At 43.5% G+C, this 22,366-nt stretch overlaps 2 protein-coding genes across 2 annotated transcripts; both read right to left on the bottom strand.

Annotated features, from left to right (window-relative positions):
• Nucleotides 1–818: 818 nt before the first annotated feature.
• LOC144179750 (uncharacterized) lies at nt 819–11,470 on the bottom strand. Its single transcript, XM_077708190.1, has 5 exons — nt 11,446–11,470; nt 10,334–10,567; nt 4,102–4,182; nt 2,036–2,331; nt 819–928 (listed from the first exon to the last, which is right to left on the bottom strand). The coding sequence occupies exons 1-4, from the start codon at nt 11,455–11,457 to the stop codon at nt 2,065–2,067; spliced, it is 594 nt and encodes a 197-aa protein (XP_077564316.1). The 5' UTR covers nt 11,458–11,470; the 3' UTR covers nt 819–928; nt 2,036–2,064.
• Nucleotides 11,471–19,943: 8,473 nt separating this feature from the next.
• Nucleotides 19,944–21,992, bottom strand: LOC144180346 (uncharacterized). Its single transcript, XM_077708713.1, has 3 exons — nt 21,957–21,992; nt 20,611–20,889; nt 19,944–20,068 (listed from the first exon to the last, which is right to left on the bottom strand). Exons 1-2 carry the CDS (start codon nt 21,966–21,968, stop codon nt 20,641–20,643), a joined length of 261 nt encoding a protein of 86 aa, XP_077564839.1. The 5' UTR covers nt 21,969–21,992; the 3' UTR covers nt 19,944–20,068; nt 20,611–20,640.
• Nucleotides 21,993–22,366: the final 374 nt, after the last annotated feature.

Raw genomic sequence — 22,366 nt, 5'->3', positions numbered from 1 at the left:
AAAATTCATCGGAGCGCTATACAATGTGCTTACGTGCGTTGAAGGCGAAAGTACTATGGGTTTCCCGGCAATACCACAAACAGTTATTTTTTGCTACATCGAGTTTGCCTCTCTTTTCGCTTTAGTTTCTTTGTATTTTGGCGCCAATTACTTTAACAAGCAGACTTGCTGCACTTCACCCCGCAGCTTCCCCACAATCAGAGTTCTCTATGGTTCGAGTGCACCTGCTGTACTCACGTGCCGTCCCGTTCGCCTGTCACGTGATATGACGTCAGCGCCGCATGCATCAGGCAAAATCTTGTATGCGTGTGACAAGATACTGATGTAGCGTGGTTGCAATGCACCCGACCCCCGCTCTGGAAACCCAGGTTCTATTCACATTCCAGCTCCAACGTACGCAGTTTTCTTTTCAAACAAATTGATTAACTTCATCGAAATTCATACTGACCTTGGCAAAAATGCTAACGTTTTAAGTGTTTTTGCTATTTACGGTGACAGCCATTATCTGTGCCTGACAACGTCGCCTTTTTGACACAAGGGTCACTTCAGACTTCGCTTTTAAAATTGAGGTGATGTCCTCCACTGGCAGCGAGACACCTCACACCGCATCGTTTATGTAATTTATGTTTATGTAGCTTCATTCACACTGATCAACAGTTTTAGTTCCGGAAAAATGAATTCAATGAGCCGGTAGTCGCGGTACCCCGAGTGGTTCCTTTCCTCTTAAATGGGCTTCGCAAGAGCACTGCTTTCAAGCGGCTGATTCGCTTACTTTGTGTACGCCAGTCTGTCCGTGAACAACAGACAGCATGCGAAAGTCCGAAAATAAATAATTTATTAGTTGTTTTGTAGTTACATCGACCTTAATTTTCAGGAAATCTTCACGCTCCTCGTCGGTTGGCAAATCGCGATCTTGTTAAACTTCAACCTGCGACCCAAAAAGAAGAGAGAGAGAGAGAGAGAGAGAGGGAGAGAGAGAGAGAGAGATTGTATATTTTGGCAAAGTTCTTTCGGTATGTGAACAACCATTTCACTCGAGATAAAGAAAAGATAAATCATAATTTTTTTACTTAATTATACAGTGCCGAAAATTTCAAATCAGCATGCGAGTATTCGAATGCCTATATTTACGCAGTGCTTTGTTCACTTGCCTCGACTTTTATTACATAATATATTTTGTAGATTTTCGAATACCTCTTCGAGAACAATTTTATGATTAGAGCTTCAAAAGGCCTTGGAAATTGTGAGATTTCTAAAACGTTTCAAATTATATTTCGCTAATTAATTTTATTCGTCTGGAAACAGTGAAGGCTGATGATACACAATTACAGAATAAGAAAATAGGAACGTCCGCCTATTATTTTAATTCCACTGCGCTTCTTGTACGTGTAATCTAGGAATCAGGGCTGGAACCCTTCGCAGTTAGCATGCAGGGGCCGAATTCTCCAAAACGACGGGCCGTCGCTTTGAAACGACGGGGTAGCGGCATTGAAATGTATGTGTTCTGGGGTTGGGGCCGTCGCTTTGAGGCGTTCAGCGTGAAGCAGTAGCTGCAAGAAAAGCACTGTGGGCAGTGGGTGTCGCTTCGCGTCCTTGCCACAGTGCTTTTCTTGCAGCTACTGCTTCACGCTGAACGCCTCAAAGCGACGCCCCAACCCCAGAACACATATATTTCAATGGCGCTACCCCGTCGTTTCAAAGCGACGGCCCGTCGTTTTGGAGAATTCGGCCCCAGTATTCGCTTCGCTAATATGTAGCCAGAAAGCTGGCCTGTCATCCGTGACGAAATATTGTATTACTTCCCGTACGATTGGTCTGAGCGGTAGCCCCGCCACCTAGTTAATTTACGTCATTTTTCTTGCTTCCAATTCAACTGAACTGAGTGGTAGCTTTAATTGGTGCTCTGCTATTTTGTGTTTTTCAGACATGCTACCATTCGAATATGGGATTCCTGGCTAAAAATATCCGTACTACGTTATGGTAGTACAGTTAAGCACGTTGCCATCGCAATAAATGTATTGCACAGCTGACGCACCCAAGGAAAACTTCTCAGTGTCATTAAGTCTAGCCATGGAATCCGTAGCCGCCTCCGTAGCCGCCTCCATATCCACCTCCGTAGCCGCCTCCATATCCACCTCCGTAGCCGCCACCGTACCCGGGACCGTAGCCGCCGTAGAATCGAATTGGGTACGGAGCGTATCCACCACCACCACCACCTAGTTTGTGGCTAAGAAGGGAACCGGCTGCGAGCCCTAGAGCGCCCAGTCCTAGTGCCTTGAGAAGGATTCCATGGGCGACACTCAGGACCACGCAGAATATGGATAGCACCAACTGCAGAGCATTGTGAAACAGAAACAGGAGAGATAAAGCTGCCGCTGAGGCACAGTTAGTCCATAACACACAGCAGCGTCTTTTCACACGGAGATTCAGCTATTTCATGATAAAGGTCTAAGTTACGGAAAAAAATCTCCACGGGATGAGTGTGTACCCAAATGCGCCGGAAAGGAAGCCTTGCCCACCTCAAATGTCTTTAAGGCTTTTGTTTGCGCTGGAAAATCTTGCATTATATGAGCCTGATAATGCATTCTGGTAGTTGCAACATTTGGTTGGCAATACGAATACATCCCTATCGTAGACCCTGTCATTACTAGATGGTTGTTAGCAAATATGTATTCATGTGAATTAAACTCGGCTTCGAAAATTCGACACACAGATATCGACGCTGAAAAGAGTCTCTGAAAAAGACAAAGAAATGTAGCACTTTGTTCCGACTAACGTCTTCTAATTCGCTTTCGTTCCAGACGTATTCACCTTCTAGAAGCTTACAAACATGAGGTCATTTTGATTTGACTTGTAAGATATAACACCACTAGCTGCCGGAAAAAGAATGTTAGCTAAAATAAATAGTAGTTTTTCCTAATTTTCGCGCAGGGATCTTCAAAATAAGAGAGCGAGAATAATTGGGTTTTGGAGCAGAACCGAACTGAAATATTGTAACAACAAGAAGAAGCTTCAAGTATAAAATATTTTTATTTTCAGAAATATCGGGTCCTGTAAAAAAATCTGGTAGAGGAAGATATACGCTGATGATTAGAAGAACGGGATCGTGCGCATGAATCAATGCACATGAATTGAGAACTAACAGTATATGAAGCCCGTTAAAAAGGTGTACTACTCATCGCAGGCTAGAACAAAGCGGGCTCAGAGGCGAAAAGTTGTCTTGCAAAAAAAAAACAATATATATATATATATATATATATGTATATATATATATATATATATATATATATATATATATATATATATATATATATATATATATATATATATATATATATATTCATTTAGTAAGCGTCTTCTTCGTGGCTCTGCAATGCAACTTCCATGAGGTAGTACCCGGTCACTGCAGAAAGCAGTGGTTAAACCACGTATACCCTGAAGCTTACAGTTGTATTTACAACGAACGCTTTTTATAGCGGCGAATTTTCGGAAGGTTAAGATTGCGTTAACCACGTCTGCCATCATTCTACAGCTTTATAACTGCAATTAATTCAATCGCATTTGATAAGACCGAGCGCAGAATAGTATTAAACATATATACGCACCTAAGGCTGAAATATCAACCGCAACTAATGTTACCCTACTTAGACCATTTACTGGAGCACTGCCATTGGTACTTGATCATTAAACACCGTTGAGATGCATTGCTTTCTGAATACTCCTGTCTTTATTGAATACAGAATATTAGATCCTTATCAGTTCTTTTCTATACCCGAAAACTAAATTATCTAATCACATGCGATTTGAATAGCAAGAAATATCCGGTTAGAATCCGAAATTTCGGAGATCATCATCTAGAAACTGATGAACATGATCGGAAATAATATTTCAGGTAAATTATACAATTAAACGATGCACTTTTACATCAGAGGTGTTTACTTTAAGCCGAAGTAAGCGAGAAACGAAAGAAAGCATTGTGCTCAAAAAGAGAAGGGGGGAGGGGGAGCGTCAATTTTGATGCACGTTCTATACATAAATCTATATCTGCATGAGAATTTCATTACAAGCGTTGGAGCCTATACTTTCAAGGATAAAACTTACCGCTGCCTTCATTGTTCCCGGCGCCAAGCTCAAAATGACGCATTCAAAGGCCACGGTGAGCCTTTTATACCAACTTCTATTCTTTTTTCGTGACATTGCAGAATAAATTCAGATCGCAGCACGCCCTTGAGACTGGATTTCCCGTTTAGCAAATGATACTGGTTTGTGTCATGAATAACTATCTTGTCAGATAACTATTCGGCTAAAATCAGTGCGGGGTCTTCTGGCTACATCGCTTCGAACAGGCGTGCTTGCTTTACGAAAACGAAGCAAATAAGGGCGAACATTCATTCAGCGTCCTCCTTAACGTTTGACGTCTCTAATAGGTGCGGACAGCGGTCGGCGGTATCTGATTAGCATGCTGCAAGCTTGGCCTCGTTGGAACGTTTCCCCGCGTAACTCCGTTAAGGAAAAACAAGCAAAACAACCATAATACACATAATCAGTGCGATCTCACTGGTAGTAGTTCCGTGAGCAAGCAGGCTGGACGTTTGGGTAAAAACGTACTCGTATGTATTCTCTGTGGGATGTGAGGCCGAGTGTTGGGAGCCATAACCAATAAAAAGTTGAAGCGAATAAAAAAAAATTTGCTACAATACCTTAAAGTTCGAAACTGTTCTACTCATCGTCTCTTATTAGGACCAACAATGTGCATTTCCGATTCAAACTTCCCTTTATGGAAGTAAGTCAGGCAAGAAAGTGAGATTTTGGGACTTTCACTAAGCAATGACGCACTCGATTTAAGTGAAAACAAATGTTTTCATCTTATTAGGCTTTTTTAATGCGCAGCATTCTTTGCCGAGTAACTCCACAGCGACGATCTCGTAACGCTCTACACTTCCACCATAATACACATTTCGTGGAAGTTCAACATGTAATATTTGTAATACCGTGAACTGAGATAATTGGTAGAACAGAAGCTGAAAGAAAAGACCAAAAAGTAAGTAAACTACAAAGAATAACGAAAAGGGCGAACGAACTTCCTTCATTTACACAAAAAGTCAGATTGCCCGTAGTAACAGCTGTTCTCGTTATAATGGCGTAAATGGAGATAATCGGTCGGAAAGAATTTAGAAAACCCAAAATAATTATTTGTAAAGAACACAAACTCTAGACAATCGGAAAAAAGAATACTACGTATTAGTAGACAATTCTGTGAATTTCTGCAGATTTTTTTCCCTGAGAATAACGTGGTACCAACTGTTTCCTGGGCCCCGTTACTCCTAAAAAATAGGCTAGTTTAAATATTCTCATTCCTGATATTCTATGAGCAACCCTTCCTTCTATAACTACTTTTATTCGCTTAGTTTGAGGTCAAAAAACTTTTTTTTTTCATTTATTACGAAAACAGGTATCGAAGTGGGCACTGACCCCTAGCCTTCTGTTCGGATTATCAGACCCTAAGCCTTTTAAGAAGCTAGGGTAACCGTACATTAAAAACACGAGAGTCACGTTGTACTTCTTGATTGTAACAGCGGCGTCGAGCTCGCCTGTAAAAAGTATGGCTAGCCACGAGAAAATCAATGCGCTGAATATTTTTTCCGCCGATGCGGAAGGCGAGTTCGCGGCTCTTATCAAGAAGTATTCCAAATTAGGGCGACCTAAGCAACTACGTCAAAACTCAACCTCTTTCAGGGTATTTATCTGCGCGAAGTAAAGACAGAAGCCGAGAAAAAATTGCCAAAGTGTTAGCTTACAAACGTAGTTCAGCAGAGTAATAAAAACAGAATATTTAGCGTTGGCAAAGTATTTACAGTAAAGACATATAAATGCAGAATGATCGTTCCAGGCTATAAGCAAAGTACAAGACAGGTCGCAGAAGAATATTGCAGTACTCCTACAAAAAAGAGCCTGGCATTATTAAGCACGGGTGATCTGTTGAAAACAAACAATTGGGAACATGTTAGCTTTTCTTATACGTAAAAAGGTTTAATGCGTTTTCTAATTATAATAAAAATAGGATGATAATAAGAATAAAAATAAGTGCATTTGTTTTTATGCAGTTATTGGGAATAAATGCTTTCGCGGATACTTACGAGGTGGTTGAGATGCGTGATGTCAATTGAATACTCTATGGAGAGTGCCATGCATCATATAGTAGTCTTATCAATGCTACGGACGGTGTATTTTGAGCCGTTTAGACACACAACGCCCCTCTGTGGTCGCTGTGGCCGCAAACTCCAATAGATATTGCCACGAAGTCAGGGATAATACAAGGCAAATTTCTAAACTTTACGAAATGTGTTGGATCCTACATGAACCAATTTTGCTTCGAAATAAACCATCACAGCAAAGGTTGAGTTGAAATGTCTCTCACAGCCGAGTCGGCGAATTGAATGCTGTAGCGTTTGTTGTGCGTGTATTCGTGTTAGAGGGCAATTGTTTTTAAAAACACCCACCCAGATCGAGGACGTTGTCAATAAAGCCAGAATAGTCCTGGTAAGGCACGTGTACTTTACAACAGCGTTGCCAGATAGAAATAAAAAAATATTACGCCCACCTCCCCTCGCGGGAATTCTGGTGTGATGCGACGCTGAAGGGGGTTCCGTTGGGTGTTTCCGTTGGGTCGATTAGTCGAATTGCGTGAAACGCGTAGTGAACGTGAATTGCGTTTCAATCACATCGTTGGGTTCCACGCGAGAAGATGCGGGCGTAATTTTGAGCATAATGAGAGACGTTGATGTTGTTGTCGTTTAGACGGAGGCTTTAATAAAGGAACCGTCGCATCAAGCAATCGTCGGTACTGCGAGAGAGCAAGCCCAAGCACAAGCGCAAGCGTGGGCGACCGTCGACTGAGAGACCGGCCGGAGCGCGGCACGCACCCGAAGGAGAGGAGACCGCGGAGAGAGAGAGTACTGCACATGCGCACAGCCCGCAGCGCCGCCCACCGGCGGAGTGAGAGTGCGCTGCGCCACGCTCCCATTGTTGGGCGAGATGTTGGGCGAGAGTGTTCGCTATCGGAGAGAGGAGAGGGGGTGAGCGGAGGAGAGACGCAGCTGTGCGGACGCGGACGACGGACGCACGCAGGACAGGGCCGCCGGCAAGAGATGCTCCTCTCAGCGTCACATCTAAAAGCTTCAACACCAGTCCTGTGTAAAAATTTCACCATATTTCACCAGCACTAAAATATGGCCTCTGTAACTATTTCTAGCTCTTGAATCTTTTTTAAGCTGGCTATTTGCCAAAAAAGTCTCTAGAATTGTGGTTTGTGGCTTTGCCCATCCCATCATAGAAGGGGTGACTTAATTACCTCTATAAATAAATTAGCAAAATAAGCTTACGTAAAATGAAATAACATTTCTTATTAATATCTTTCAAAATTCCAGTTTAAAAAAACTTGCTCTGTTTTCTATCTGCTTGCTTGCACAAAACATTACCCCCCATTCGATGCAGTGCTCGCTGTGATTTTTGCCTATTTTGCTATTCAAACATAGAACTCGGTGCAACGTATATTTCTGTCACGTTAATATGTGAGTAATTTACATCTGACTGGTTACTGTACAATTAACAATCCCTTCAAAGCACGTCAGTGAAGAATTCATTACAGAGGGAGCGCAGCAAGGACGCCCCGCTTAAAGAACTCCGAAAGGTGTCATTCAGTGTGATTTGTTTGAAATTCAAAATGTCACAGTTTAGTTTTCACTACTTTCATAGGATAGTAAACACCAAAATACTTACTGAAGTCATTAAAACACACACGCAGTGCAGTAATGTTAATCACTCAGGGTGTTTGGAGTCGCAACAGCTTCCATTCAAGGGGGCCAACCATGGCTCAAAGCAGTGACACACTTTCTTTAACACTTTTTACCGGATATTTTATGCTGTAGCCGTCCCGGTATCTTAACACCAGTATGCCACACATTTCACCGGATTTTACCTATCTGGTTCCGAATTCCACCATCTGGCAACACTGCTTTCCAATTATTCCCTGTGCAACAAGTCAGCCAGGCGTAGCATGACGCCAGCAACAAAAAGCGGACAGCCCTCTTCCACAACAGTGATATACATTCGCCGGTAGGCGCTGGCGACAAAAAAACATGGATACACCGAACGAAGCCAAGCTGCTTCAGTAAAATGTGTGTTGGGCTAGTTCGTGCATTGTGCCTTACCAAATTGCGCTAACTGGACATACAGAAGGAGGAAGACAAACAATGCGCATTGTTTGTCCTCCTTCATCTGTTAGCGCAAGTTTCGTAAGGCGTGAAGCCAAGTTTCTTCCGTATGACCCCGCTTACGTGTTTTCAATCGCGACGCCAACGAATCCTTCTTGGCGGGACCCATTCCCTGTTAACTATGGACATTTAGAACGTTGATACACAAAGCACAGTCCTATTCTCTTGGAGCTGTAGAGATTGCGAGCACGCTGTTACGTGGCCACCTTGTTGGAATTCTTTTCTCGGTGCCGACTCCACGTACAGCAGCATACAACACCGTCCTGCCAGTGGTCATTTGAATTCAAAAGCCACCGTGGCAGGTTAACGTCTTAGCTGTAAGCTGATAAGGCAGATAGCTAAAGCATGCGCTTTCCTTAAACTAAGCTAAGATAGAGATAAGAATTCAAATTTATCGGGAGCGGCCTCTGCAAATCTACACTGCACTTACTACCGCTAAATGAAGCCGGTGAAATAAAAACGACTTCGCGCTTTAGTCTAGGTGCCTGGTCGTAATAGTACTCTGCTGGCGAGTTCAGTGTGATTGCGGAGAGAGCGAATTCATTTTTTCTCTCAGGTATTTCCATCCTATATAAAAACTACTTCTTCACACATGAATTCTTTTAGGAATTCATATTACATAGGTACAAAATCGCAGTGTTACAACTCACGCTTTCGCAATTCAAAGTATTTAGAAACCAAACTGGCGGTACACGAAGTACGCGACCTATTTCATTCCTTTTTGTGACCGATAGAATGGGTAGGAAACAGACAACATACCCTATTTCGAAACTAAATAATTTATTATTCACATTGCTCTTAAGTTCCCCTGACTTGTAAACAGTTCTTCCCATTCTCCGTGTTTCCTGCAATCAATATCTTGGCGTAACTCTTCACTTGTATGTAACCTGCAAAAAGTAAAACTTGTGTCTGTACATAAATAAACAAGCAATGTTATATAACGAGCATCAGATATACGTGGCACATGAATATTCGACAATGATAAAATAAATATGTTTTTATTCATTTGATTTTATAGAATTTCATATTTGGCACTGACAATATGTATTAAAACGTACTTCGATTGTTGAGGGCTTCAGTGGGGTACCACTAATTCCAAGAATTCGGAGAACCTCCGAAATTATACTTGTTGAACTGTAATATTCGTTTGGAAACTTCGATTCCTGAGTACTGTATATCTAAAAATGAATAAATTACATTCGGCATATATATAGAGACATGGTAGCGGTAAAAAACACCTGTGATTCATTTTAAAAAGTTTTTATAGAAAAGTTTGTTTATATTATTTATTTTATTTAAAACATACTGCAAGCCCATTGAAGGGCCCAAGCAGGAGGGGCATCACAAGGAAAAAAAAAACATTTAGGCACAATACACGTGGTACACTGATCAAAATAGTTTGAACAAATACAGGAATGCACCAAAGTTACAAAAATACGCAATACACGTAGCACACTGTTGGAAATAGATTGTACACATACACAAGAATGCATCAAAATCGCAAAACAATGCCAGTCAGAATTCCAATTGTTCAAGGGAGTGAATATTAGTCACAGCCGATTCAGTAGTTCTGTGATTGGTAGGCAGAGGTGGGTGCGCATATGGTTTTGATTGTCATTCTGCAGTGTAACTCGCACCGTGGTTTAATATGAAAAAAAAAATACAAATCTCTATCGCTAATTTAAGCGTGGTCGAACTTCTGTAGACACTAAGGCTAGAATCAAGGGTGGAGCCCTTCTAAGCTAGCCCTTAGCATCCGCTTCATGCATGTGTGGTTCAGAATAACACGCTGGCTTTTATTTCCAGTGAAATTTCAGATGTATTGTTGATACTTTTTTTCTTTCTTAACAATGCTCCCGAATTAATAGTCACCGCTAGGGCTTCTTGTCAGTTGTGTTGTAGCGCTCACTGGTCATATTGTACCTACGTTCGTTAGATATACTGTAAACAGGAGCACTACTTGGGGGTAATACACTTCAAATGCTCTTTCACCAAAACAAGTGTATCAAAAAAATTACGCACCCAAGGGAATCTTTTCGAAAGTGTAGGTGTACGTTCTATCCGTAGAATCGTCCTCCGTAGCCGCCTCCGTAGCCACCTCCATAGCCACCTCCGTAGCCACCACCATAACCACGTCCGTAGCCGCCGTGGAATCGTATTGGGTACGGGGCATAGCCGCCGCCACCGTGGCCGAGCAAGGAACTGGCGCCAAGTCCGAGAGCGCCAAGTCCGAGAGCCTTGAGGAGGATACCATGTGCGATGCACAGGGCAACGCAGAACACGGACACTGCTAGCTGCATGGCGGCAACGGAGGAACAAAGGAGCATGGTATAGCTTCCAGTGTTTCGCGCTTGAACAACGTCGCACAGTAAAGTCGGGCAACGTGAAACTCAATTATCACAAGATGGCGCTCCGACTGGTTTCTAGTAGTTTCCTGCACTCGAAGTAATAGCAGAATGCTCTGCTGTATGTTCAGCGATAGAAAATAAGTGGTACTATTGGAATTGGACCAATGAGAAGAATACGCTTGGACAATTCGTTCAGAAATGCCGAGTTTCTATTGGCACAATCAGGTGAATAGTAGCCGCCGTAAGATACGGTCAACGTGTCCTGTTTTCGAAAAGGAGGGCCGTACGTATTCCCAGCACTTCTTTTATACTCGACATCTTACTCATAGATGGTGCCCTGTATGAGTTTATCTATGAAACGCCGCTCTTAACTTAGGAAGTTTGAAAGCTTCAAAACAAATTTTGTTTCAAAATGGGGCCAGGGGAACCTTTAAAACTTAGGCAATTCAGCGTTCTTACAGAATACACATGTCCTGAGGCTCTTATGGAATGGTCGTAATGGAAGGTATACCACCCTTTTCTGGGGCCGTACGTGCCTTCACCGTTTTCATAGCTGCGCGCCGGCGGTCGATCAGGGCACCATTCCGGTTGAAGCCGCTACCTGAAGTCCTACCAGTCCAGATTTCAGCAGAAAATTAAATTTCAATTGTAATAAATAGATATGATATGTCATTTTAGCAGGAAAGGCTTTTACGTGGGACATTAATGAGTCTTCGGTAAAGCAAAAGTCCCCCAAAAATAGATTTTTGTCCAACTGTTGTCTCCTTGGCGTCACAAAAAGCAGACGTCTAATGTGAGAGCATACGCAAACGCAGTGTATTTACCACAGCCTTCATTGTTCCCGGGGCGTTGCTTGACTAGGTGCTATTGAGGGCTACTGCAATCCTTTTATACCATCTTCGTTTCGCGTTTCGTGACAGTATGGGATGCATTCAGAGCGCTTCCCAGCCTTGCGACAGGACATCCCGTTGCGCAAGCCGTACAGGTTTTCATGCGTATAAATCTACTATAAGGAAACTATTCAGTTAAAATCAGTGCAGGCTGTTAGCCTGGCTGCGTCGCTTCAAGTAGGCGTGCTTGCTTTACATAAACGGGTCAAATAAAATTCGTAATTTGTGCCCACCATTGCGGCACCTCTAACGACTTGCAACACGCGCAACCGATACTTAAGAAGAATGCTAAGTTTGGTCTAAAAAGGTACGTTGCATCATATTACGCCTAGATTTAGTTTGGTCAAAAGAAGCAAAATCAACAGACAGCACAATAGCTTCTCGGGCGCACGAGTGATATGGACAAGGATATGAGTGCTCTTATTAATATCTACTTTCCTAGACTGCACGTGAGGCCAGAATTTTACAGGTAAATACTGCACAGCTGACGTTCCCGCCGATACTAGATCGGCTAATCCAAAAAGATTGAGGCTGATCCAAGTTGTGAATGTGGAGTGCCAGCGAAGCTGGTGTTGAGCCCTTAAGTTCGACCTCAATCCATATGTGATGGGGATTGGACACCAAAGCCGAACGAGAGCATCAAACAAAACACGATTGACCGCAGTTCAGAAAAGTGCACGAAACAAAAAAGTTAGTGTGCAGTTCAGGATTGGGCACACTTCTTAGTTAATTAGCACGATGCAGCTCGGAAAGTGTAGATATTTATCATAGCATAAAAATATGGTGCTGTCCATTTCCCCCTTTTAGAAGTCCACGTGTTGACAGCAGTCAAGAATTCCACAGCATTTAGGACTGAACTGCAGACTACCTTATTACCATAAAAAAAATGAAACTCGCCGTAATAATGTAGTCGTCTTAACGAATAATTGGCACATATTTTGTTGCGAGATTGCATCGATAAAACAGCATTTACCACCATTTTCCGTAACCATTCCCTCCTGTAGACCATTCATTGGAAGAAGATGGTGCTTCTGTAACGTTTGCAACTTCACTGTGAAGTAATTATGATAAGTGAATGAAACTTTGCATAATGATAGAGTCGTCTTTGTGTACGACTAACGTATACATTCGGGGGGATAGTTTTTGAAAAGCAAGAGTTACAGTCGTTTTTTGCGAAACATTCTTAGTAAACTTGGCTTTCCCGCAAGAACTTTTGTCCAGGATGGGGACGCAACCCTCCCGGGATACCATCCGCCTCTTCGTGGCAGCGCATGAGCAGAATGCGTACGGGGGCTGTAATTGCAAACAGCTTCATTGCAAAAAAGAAATCGGAACTATCTCCGAATCTTTGAGCAAATTTTGAGTGCCCAATGGTAAAAATGTTGGAATGGCGCAAGTCTGCACGCTTCCACGTAAGGTTGAAGGCGACTGCATGGAGTTCGGACCTCATGTGATAACCTCAACCTCACCAGGTTTGCCGAGGGGAGCTTGAAGCAAAGGCAGACGCTGCAACTTTCGCATTGAGTGAAGTTGGACGTTTTGCCGTCAGAGCAAGAGAACCGGCTTGAGATTAACTAAAGTTGACATTGAATTGGACGTTCAAGTGAGGTCCAAAATGAATGGTCTTTTTTGTGGAAGCAGCGCCATGCTTTTGTGACTTTTACTGTGCACCCGCTAAAGGAAACATGTTTACAACAAACGCGCCGTATATTTGGGTACAATTTTACTGGTATTGTAAAAGCTATGATATTTTGATAATCTAGGGAATTCTAGAGATAAATGTTGGATAGGAGGAGGCCATACACTTTTGGGCATACTTTCTTTTAACTCGATACTGTCTATGTAGTTTTCATCTGGCAAGGACGTTTCCCCTTTCACGTACCAAGGCGCTTGAGGGCCGTTTTAGAACAGTACGGTATATCGTGAATGCTACAACAATGCCGCAGCCAAGCAGACAATTTAATAGCAGGCTACATCACTATGGGGGTTTAAGACCGGTAAGTAACCAATCCTGTTCCCCCCCATCGAACTGAAAGTGGACAATTAGCAAAACGCTTTAAAGGGGAGCTTTCTATGACCCACTGATTGCGTTGCGCGTCCGAGTGAAACGCAGTGTAGGAAAGCCAACTTTGCACAATATCTCACACAACGAGGCTAACGATGATGACAGGCGAAGACACGTCAAGCGCATCGAGAGAAAAAAAAAAAACCTTTCCGTGGTTGCAATCGAACCTGGGTCCCTCGCGTTACGAAGCAGACGTCTATCCGACTGCGCCATTCTGGTACGGTCGAAGCAGTTTGGATTTTGTACTTTGACTCAGGTTGTGTGGCAGAGAGCTTCGCCTTTTAACCATCTCTCTCCAAAGGAGGGAGCTTGGTTCAATTAGTGAAAACACCGCCTCGGCCACATTTCGCGACTCATTCGAAAATTTTGAAAGCAATCAGTAAATTCAACTCTGTGAGGGCTCTTGTCCAGCGAAGCTCTATTGGCGACACGGTGCTACAGTATGGCTACACTTACATACCATTTTAGATTATTTTTTCCTGGCTGCAGCGTCATCGACGTCTCAACGCCGTCTTTTGCGCTCGTCGTCGCGGGCCAGCCCTCTCACTCGTGCCGCCGGATAGGCGTAAAGTTGATGATTTATCTCGCCTTTGCGGCCCGTTTTGCTTCTCGGGCTGCCGGGTCAGCACGGGAGCGCTCCCGTTCTATCGCCGCCGCTGCTCGCGGCCTTGTTCCTCGTACCAACACGCTATTCGCTGCGATAGCGTTACCTTTCCTTCTGTGATTCACCAACGACGTCACAAACGTGCACGTGACCATGCTGCGCCTCGCCGCTTCCTTCATTTTAAAGCGAAGCTTTCTCTGTCACACTGTAGGCGACTGTCACGTCACAAAAACGTACTGCTGAAATGCCAACTTTACACAATGGGTTTCACAAAACGATGATACTGATAATGATAACCAAAGGCGCATCAAGCGCCTCACAAAGCCTCACAAAGCGCCTCACAAAGGCGCATCAAGCGCCTCACAAGCGCCTTCCCGTGGTCAGAATAGTATCTGGGTCCCTCGTGTCATGAAACAGATGTCTATCTGATGGCGCCCTTTCGACAAGGTCGAAGCAGTTCAGATTCAAAAGAAGCTTTCTTGATCTCATTAATGGTGACGGTCTCGCCACCAAAACTTTGTGAACCCCGACTACCCTGATGATAGCCAGCGAATTCCTCACTAGAAAGGTGACTGTTTCAACCATCGTTGTCATTAGACGAAGGGGCTTCAATTTTTATGGCTTGGATCCCTTCGCACGCGGATTTTTCCTCATGCGCACTCCGTGCTTCTGAAAGTTTTCTGATAGCTAACAGCAAATGGTTTGCCCCTGCCATAGACAGATTCACTGCAAAAAAAGAAGAAGATGCGTCTTTAGAGTTTGAAGCTAATTCCTGTTATTTTAAGCTATATAAGCGTTTTCCCCTACGAAGCTGGCGAGATGCTCGTGTGCTAATGCGGTATTCTGCGGAGCAGCAGGATGCGGTTTCGCCGAGAACTTAGGAGCAGAAAATCGACAAGGAATAAGGGGCGTAGCAGCTGTTGTACGTCTCTGGCAGACTTCGTCGTCCTGCAGTGGACATCAGCAAGCTGATGATGGTGGTAGTGATTTAGGTGACGACAAGTAACGATAGTGCCGGCAGTGAGGATGGCGACTACAGCACAGGTCGGCATTTACAGCAGACTCCTTGAGTAAAGTACTCTATAATAGAACTTACAATTCCTCGCTCACTTCCACACTCACATGTTTCTGCTGCATCGGGAAGCTACTACTTGCAATCATACTGGTAAACATACCCTTTGGTACATTGAGTGGGCATGGGAGCTGCCTTCGTGGCAGTATGGCTTCACGCACCTTTTCTACGCTTCTCAGGCCCTGATGATCCTGGCAACGACTTATCTGCTGGCCACTCCACCATCCTACTTGCTTCCTGTGGCCCACGTGGCTTCGGGCTGCCTGACGCCAATGACCCAGCACGCAAAATACTTTCCGTACCGGCTATCTGCAACTACACAAATCTGATTATTAGGGCGACAGCAGAGACATCTTCTCAACCGACGCATATAAAATCCCGGCGGTTCGATGGAATCATCCGTAGGCATGGGAGCTGCCTTCGTGCAGTATGGCTTACACGCATCTTTTCTACGCTCCTCAGGTGTGTAAAAAAAGCGACAGCCGATTCCTTTTTTCGCCCCCATTCCCGCAAGTGCTTTCCGGAATTGCTTGCGAGTGCTATTACATGGTTTTTTTTGCTACTCTGTTCTGGGGATATTGAAATAAATCCGGGCCCAACACTTCGCTCCCACAGTTCGCAAAGGGAACCAGACATCTCTGGCAAGCTGCTCGAACTATTACAATCCATTGACGCACGCACTACGGAGCTTAGCACTGACATTAAATCATTAAAATCCAGCCAGAGTGCAATGGAAACTAAATTTGTAGATATATTTGCCTGCCTTGAATCCCTTGAAACTTCAAATCATGACCTTGGTGCAATACAACAAAAACTTTAAATTGTAAAGGACACTGCATCGTGCTTGGCAAACCAGAATGATGCCGTAATGCCTCAATTACAAGACCTTGAAGCAGGTCTAGACGAAAGAACGTCGTCCTCTATGGCATTCCAGATGAGCGAGAAACATGGGATCAGACCGGAAAAAGGCAGTTTCTGTGTTATCAGCAGAGCTCGACAGTGAGCTGTCCGCTATGAAATAGAGCGTGCGGACCATATCGGCTCTTTTTCTCCTTCAAAATGCCGCCCTGTCATAATTAAGTTCCTGTCGTTTAAAGTAAAAAGCCAGGTGTTAGCTCTGCGTTCAAAATTAAATGAAAGCAGCATTAGTATACCAGAAGACTACTCACCGGCTACTCGCGAAATAAGGCTAAAGCTGCTTCTGGATTTCGCAAAGAACTGACCAATTACTCCCGAATTTTATTTGCTACATAACAAAACGTTCGCTGCTAAAAAATGCTACTTGTATCATTCGCAAAATGAAGCCATAACAGAATCTGCGCGCGCAGTTCCTGAAGCACGTGCATCTAACATGCCTCACGCAACCGAAATCGCGGCACAAAGCTCGAAATCTCCGACCACATAGGGAAACGCGAGGGGACGGGGTGCGTTAACACCCGTGACCGTACTACTTGCAAATGTTAGAAGTATTGTTAATAAACGAGATTCATTTAACTCCTTCGTTGACTCGTGTAATGCTGACATTATCGCAATAAAATGAATCACGGAAACTTGGTCGAACTCAAACGTGCATGACGCTGAACTATATAACAACCCATCTCGATTTAACACTTACCGCTGCGACCGTACTTTGCGGCAAGGCGGGGGTGTTCTTCTAGCCATAAACAAATCCTTCATATCTTATACGATTAACTTACGCACTGAACTAGAAACTGTGTGGGCATACTTAGAACTTGGGCACCAAAGAATTGTTGTCGGGGTGTGTTATCGCCCCCCTAACTACCCACCCAATTTCTTTGTTGAGCTTCATGACGTGCTAAACATCGTTGTCCCACGGCACCCAACGCTACAATTTTTCTAATGGGCGTCTTTAATTACTTAAATATAAACTGGCTTCCCCTTGGACCATTCGTTATGCCATTTTCATCCCAGAGCGCCGAATGTGTTGGCCTCTGCTCGCTTTTTTCGCTTACACAGCATGTTACCGAACCAACTCGTATAGCGAACAGCTCCGCTAATGTTCTCGATTTGATACTAACTTCTCACCCAGATACTGCATCAGTCAGATCTTATTTACTATCTCTGAGCGACCATTTATCAATTAGTTTTGACATACTTATGTCTGTACTAAAAACCGAGAACTAAATGTATTCGCGATTATAACAAAGCGGATTTTTAAACAATTAGCCAGCAACTGTCAATTTTCCTGAACCTTTTCCTTCAGGATTTTGACAGCCGTACAACAGAAGCTAACTGGTCTATGTTTAAAGAAAAAGTGAACGACTTAATAAACAAATACGTCTCTTTGCGCATCCTCTCATCCCATTCCCGAGCCCCGTGGTACACCACGTACCTAAAGCACCTCTCGAACAAGAAGAAACGCCTGTACCGTGCTGCAAAACATTCTTGTTGTGCTGACAAATGGGATGCTTACAAGGCGGCTAACCTTGACTACGTGTCAAAGGTAAAAGAAGCGAAAAAACATTTTATCTAAAACACTTTGCCTAACAGACTCTTAAACGATCCGAAAAAGTTCTGGCGAGTCATTAACCACAACACTAGTGATTCCATCAACTTACTCGATGAGGATGGCTCGGTCATTCCTGATAGACTATGTCCAGTGATTTTAAACGATGTTTTTTGTAGTAGTTTTGTTACTTCTGGTCCCAACATTGGGATCCCAAACATGCCCACTTATGAATTCCTACAAATGGATCCAATAATTATCGAACCCAAAGGAATAGAAAAAAATTCAAGAACTCCAGGTTTACTCGAGCCCTGGTATTTATTTAATTAACCCCAAATTTTTAAAAGGTACTAAATTGTATTCTTCTGTTATTTTGTCAAAGATTTTCCAGCAATCTGTTGACACCTGCACTCTCCCTGAGGTCTGGAAGGTCAGGAAGGTGGTGGCCATTCGGGAATCAGGTAGTAGCAATTCACCTTTCACATTCCGTCCAATCTCTTTAACTAGCATTCCTTGCAAAATACTGGAGCAGATTCTTTACTCAAGCATTGTAAAATTTCTCGAATCTAACTGTTTTTTTATCAGCGCCCAACATGGCTTCCGCAGAACCTTCTGTTGTGAAACCCAACTTATTTCCTGTACTCATAAACTTAACATCATCCTTGATCGTTGTTCACTGGCAGACTGCATTTTTCTAGATTTCTCTAAAGCGTTTGAAAAGGTATCACACAAGCTGTCACTACTTAAATTAAGCAAATGAAATATTGGTCGCGATCTTTTACCATGGCTGGAGCACTTTCTTTTTAACCGAATGCAGTTTGTTTGTTACTGCTAACAATTTCAACCCTCCCTTTAGTACTGTTCATTCCGGAGTTCCTCAGGGTTCAGTTTTAGGTTCGCTTTTGTTCTTAATATATATTAACGACCTTCCCTCCTAAGGCGTTGTGCTGCTGAGCACGAGGTTGCGGGTTCGATTCCCGACCACGGCGGCCGCTTTTCTGATGAAGGCGAAACGCAAAAACTCCCGTGTGTACGAGATTTCGGTTCATGTTAAAGATCCCCAGATGGTCAAAATCAATTCCGAGCCCCCCACTATGGCGCGCCTCATCGCCTGCGTTGAGTCGGCGTGTTAAACCCTACAATCAATCAACGACCTTCCTTCTTGTTTCTTCTAACATTCACTTTTTCGTGGACGTCTGTGTAATATTTCGAGAGATTAATAATATAAACGACGTTGACATTCTGCAGACTGACAGGAGCGCAATTTCAGACTGGTGTGACATGTGACTAATGGACCTTAACACTACCAAATGTAAAGCAATGCGAATGTTTCGCTCCTTATACAGTCCTGTTACGTACTATATTAATACTTCCCCCATCGAATCAGTCACTTCTTACCGCTATGTTGGTGTTCACATTACTTCCTGCCTCACCTGGTCACTTCATATTAACACGATTATCAACAGTACTAACAGAACGTTAAGGTATCTTCGCCGTAATTTCTCTTCCGCACCTATGTCCTTAAAACTAACGTTACATAAAACATTAGTGCGTAGTAAAGTAGAATACGCATCTTCCATATGGGATCCCAGCACTGATAACTTAATTAGCTCCTTTAGTACAGAATAACTCCGCTCGTTTCATACTGCATAACTGCAACCGTGCCGCTAGCATAACGCCCATGAAAAACACATTGCACCTTCCTTCCCTTGCATCCCGTCGTCAATTTTCTCGCTGAGCCAATTTCATAAAATATTCAATCACAGTTCTCATTTGCGCACCGAACTCATACTTCCACCAATGCACATTTCCCCACGACTTGATCACATTCACAAAGTTTCAATCCAGCCCTGCCGAACAAGAGCTTGCCTTAAGTCCTTCATACCACGCACTTCAAAAGAATAGAACCACCTTCCAGGACCAACAGCCACCATTGTCGACCGACTTTTTCGTACCGCACTAGCTAATAATGCATACCCAGGAACCTAACAAGCCTGTACTCATGCAAACAAATTTTTATTCGACCTGTATCTTTGTATCCACTCCCCTCTTTAATGCCTCTGGCTTTGAGGGTAATTGGAAATAAATAAATCAACAAATTATTCAAAAATGGTTCAACCTATCGTACTCCGACGTCCTCCTCCCTACATCTGTTGACTCGAAGCCAGTTTTATTCCTCTGTATAGCATCGGTTTGTAGATGGACGACCGAGAACAGAAACCGTAAGGAATATAAAAAACACTTTATTATTTTTTTTTTTGCAGTTTGCTCGTAGTGACTGATTTCGGAGATTCACATTTCCCTGCTGTCTCCTCCAATCATGATGTAGTTTCAGGCCTTGGTTGGAACCTGCGAGAAACAATGTTCTTTGTTAATGTAAAGAACCGGTTAACGGGACAAAGCGAGACATAAACATATTTTTGTTATTAAAGCACTGTGTACCCTTAGTGTGGGGTGTTTCTCGATTTAATATTTTCAATTAATGCTAGAGATATCCATCGCCACAGTTTCGTCAGGATTTCATTGCGACAAAGGACCTTAATAAGGGCTATAACTATTTGCAGTTAGAAGTCTATATTCGCTCCGTGCATGTGTCCACTGATACCTATGAACCACAAGCCGGCCTTTCATCTCGAAAAATAATCAATGCAAATCGCTCGCTTTTGTGGTGCTTAAACACAATTTTCGAATTAATTTACACAAGTTGCCTTTGTTGAGGGCCAACTTAGTTCTGGCGTTGACTGGTCTATTTCAATTTGGCCTTCATCGGATACACCAACATAGTCGAGCCGACCCCTGGTATAGATGCTTCGAGACAGCGTCCATTATATCGGAATTTTACACCTCAGGCGCAGTTTTGTCACAATTAGAGTATGGCAGAGCTAACGCACCCTGGGGCCAATTTGTCACATGTATAAATTCTATCCGTAGAATCCGCCACCGTAGCCGCCGCCGTATCCGCCTCCATAGCCACCCCCGTAGCCACCCCCGTAGCCGCCTCCGTAGCCGCCTCCATAGCCACCTCCGTAGCCACCTCCGTAGCCACCTCCGTAGCCGCCTCCGTAGCCGGGGCCGAATCCACCCCTGAGTCCATGGCCTCCGAGGAGATGTTTCTTGAAGAGGATGGCATGTGCGATGCACATGGCCACGCAGAAAACGGACAGGAGCAACTGCATCACAGCATAGGAGGAAATATTGGTCCGGCTTAACCTTTAGCATAATTTTACACTAACTCCGCAGAATCCTGCCGCATGAAGATCCTGTTATGACGTAAAGCTTCCATGTGGAAAAACAATCCCGGATTTCAAATAGTTCCTGTGGCTCAAACCTATCATTTGTCCCGAACTATCATTTCGTCCTGTTTCCCAATCTAAAGCTTTGTATTAAGCCCGAAACAGAGAGAACCTGTTATTGCAGTCAATTTAACGAACGTCGCATGGATGGAGAAAATAAGAAGTAATGCGCATTGACTATTTAAACGAGGAACGTCAGCTATGGCGTCGGCGTCACGTGCTTCTGGAAAGTTAACTGCCGTTACAGTCCTCTCGGTGTTGACCCCTGCGTCATTCACTATCGTCGATTGTTCTCCCACCACGGGGACTGTTAACGCACGTTCGTGAACAGTTGCGTTGCACGCCGCGTGCCGCAGGTTGTACTTTACGAAGGTGTGGAAGAAGAAAACCCGAAGTGCACAGACATTTTCTGCACCTTCGAGCCCTATTCCAAGCATATAAAGCATTAGCAGTGCTAAAGAATTAACTCAGGGATCCCAAAAACGGCTGGAGTCGCTGGGAATAAACTGATTTTGATTTTACCTGATTACTAATTTATACATTCATCACAATGAAGATGACTTCGTCTGGAAATATTTACATCACTACAATGGGAATGATGAGCACACAATTGCAGTTGCGAGCTAAAAGGGCGCGTTGTACATTGTACGAGTCAATTCAACCGTGTTTGCCCTAAGCTTTTAGCACCATTTTGGTCCTGAGCGCGTTTAGCTTATAAAAACCTAGAGACATCATCCGAGACATCATCAGCAAAATTTCGAGCCCCTGAATTACTCAACGAAGCGGGCTTGTCATATATTGCTTCTAACGCCGACGTTAAAAGACTATAATTGAGAATAAAGAATGAAGAAAGCTTCGATAATTCTCTTCGCAGAAACCGCTAAAGCAGTTTTATGGAAAGCGAATTACCAACGTCGGAGCGTATATTGAATCAAGACGCTTACCAGAGCCTTCATTCTTCTCGGCGTCTTACTCGGAAAGGTGCCTGCAACAACTAATCGGCCGGTTTTTATACCATCAACGTTGCGCAGTTCATTATAGTGTCGCATGCATACCGATCGCTCCGCGCACTTAAGGCGGGGCTTCCCAATACCCAGAAAATACAGGTTTTTGGTGCGAATATCCGCCTTGTAAGGAAACTATTTAGTTAAAATCAGTGCACATTGTTAGTCTGACCGCATCGTTTCGGAAAGGCAGGCTTGCTTTACGTAAATAGGGCAAATAAAAGCGAAACTTTATTCAAAGCGGCGTTAAATTTATATTCTTTTGCAAAACGGCTGCCTACAACTCTGTGAGTGGCGTGCGGTTGGCGTTGCACTTCTTCTTACGTAAACTCCGCTCACTGAATGAAATA

Source organism: Haemaphysalis longicornis, unplaced genomic scaffold (assembly GCF_048455015.1).
Source record: "Haemaphysalis longicornis isolate Haplotype H1 unplaced genomic scaffold, Haemaphysalis longicornis Haplotype H1 scaffold_4, whole genome shotgun sequence".
Taxonomy (NCBI): domain Eukaryota; kingdom Metazoa; phylum Arthropoda; class Arachnida; order Ixodida; family Ixodidae; genus Haemaphysalis; species Haemaphysalis longicornis.
Note: the sequence above shows the minus strand (reverse complement) of the source record. Positions and strands in the feature narration are given on the sequence as shown.

Bases quoted from the DNA above. Each gene is read 5' to 3' on its own strand.
- LOC144179750 (XM_077708190.1), bottom strand. The intron at 4,183-10,333 runs TAGAACGTACAC...TCACGAAAAAAG, and splicing joins ACGGAGGACGATTCTACGGA to AATAGAAGTTGGTATAAAAG. The intron at 2,332-4,101 runs GTAAGTTTTATC...AATGCTCTGCAG, and splicing joins CGGGAACAATGAAGGCAGCG to TTGGTGCTATCCATATTCTG.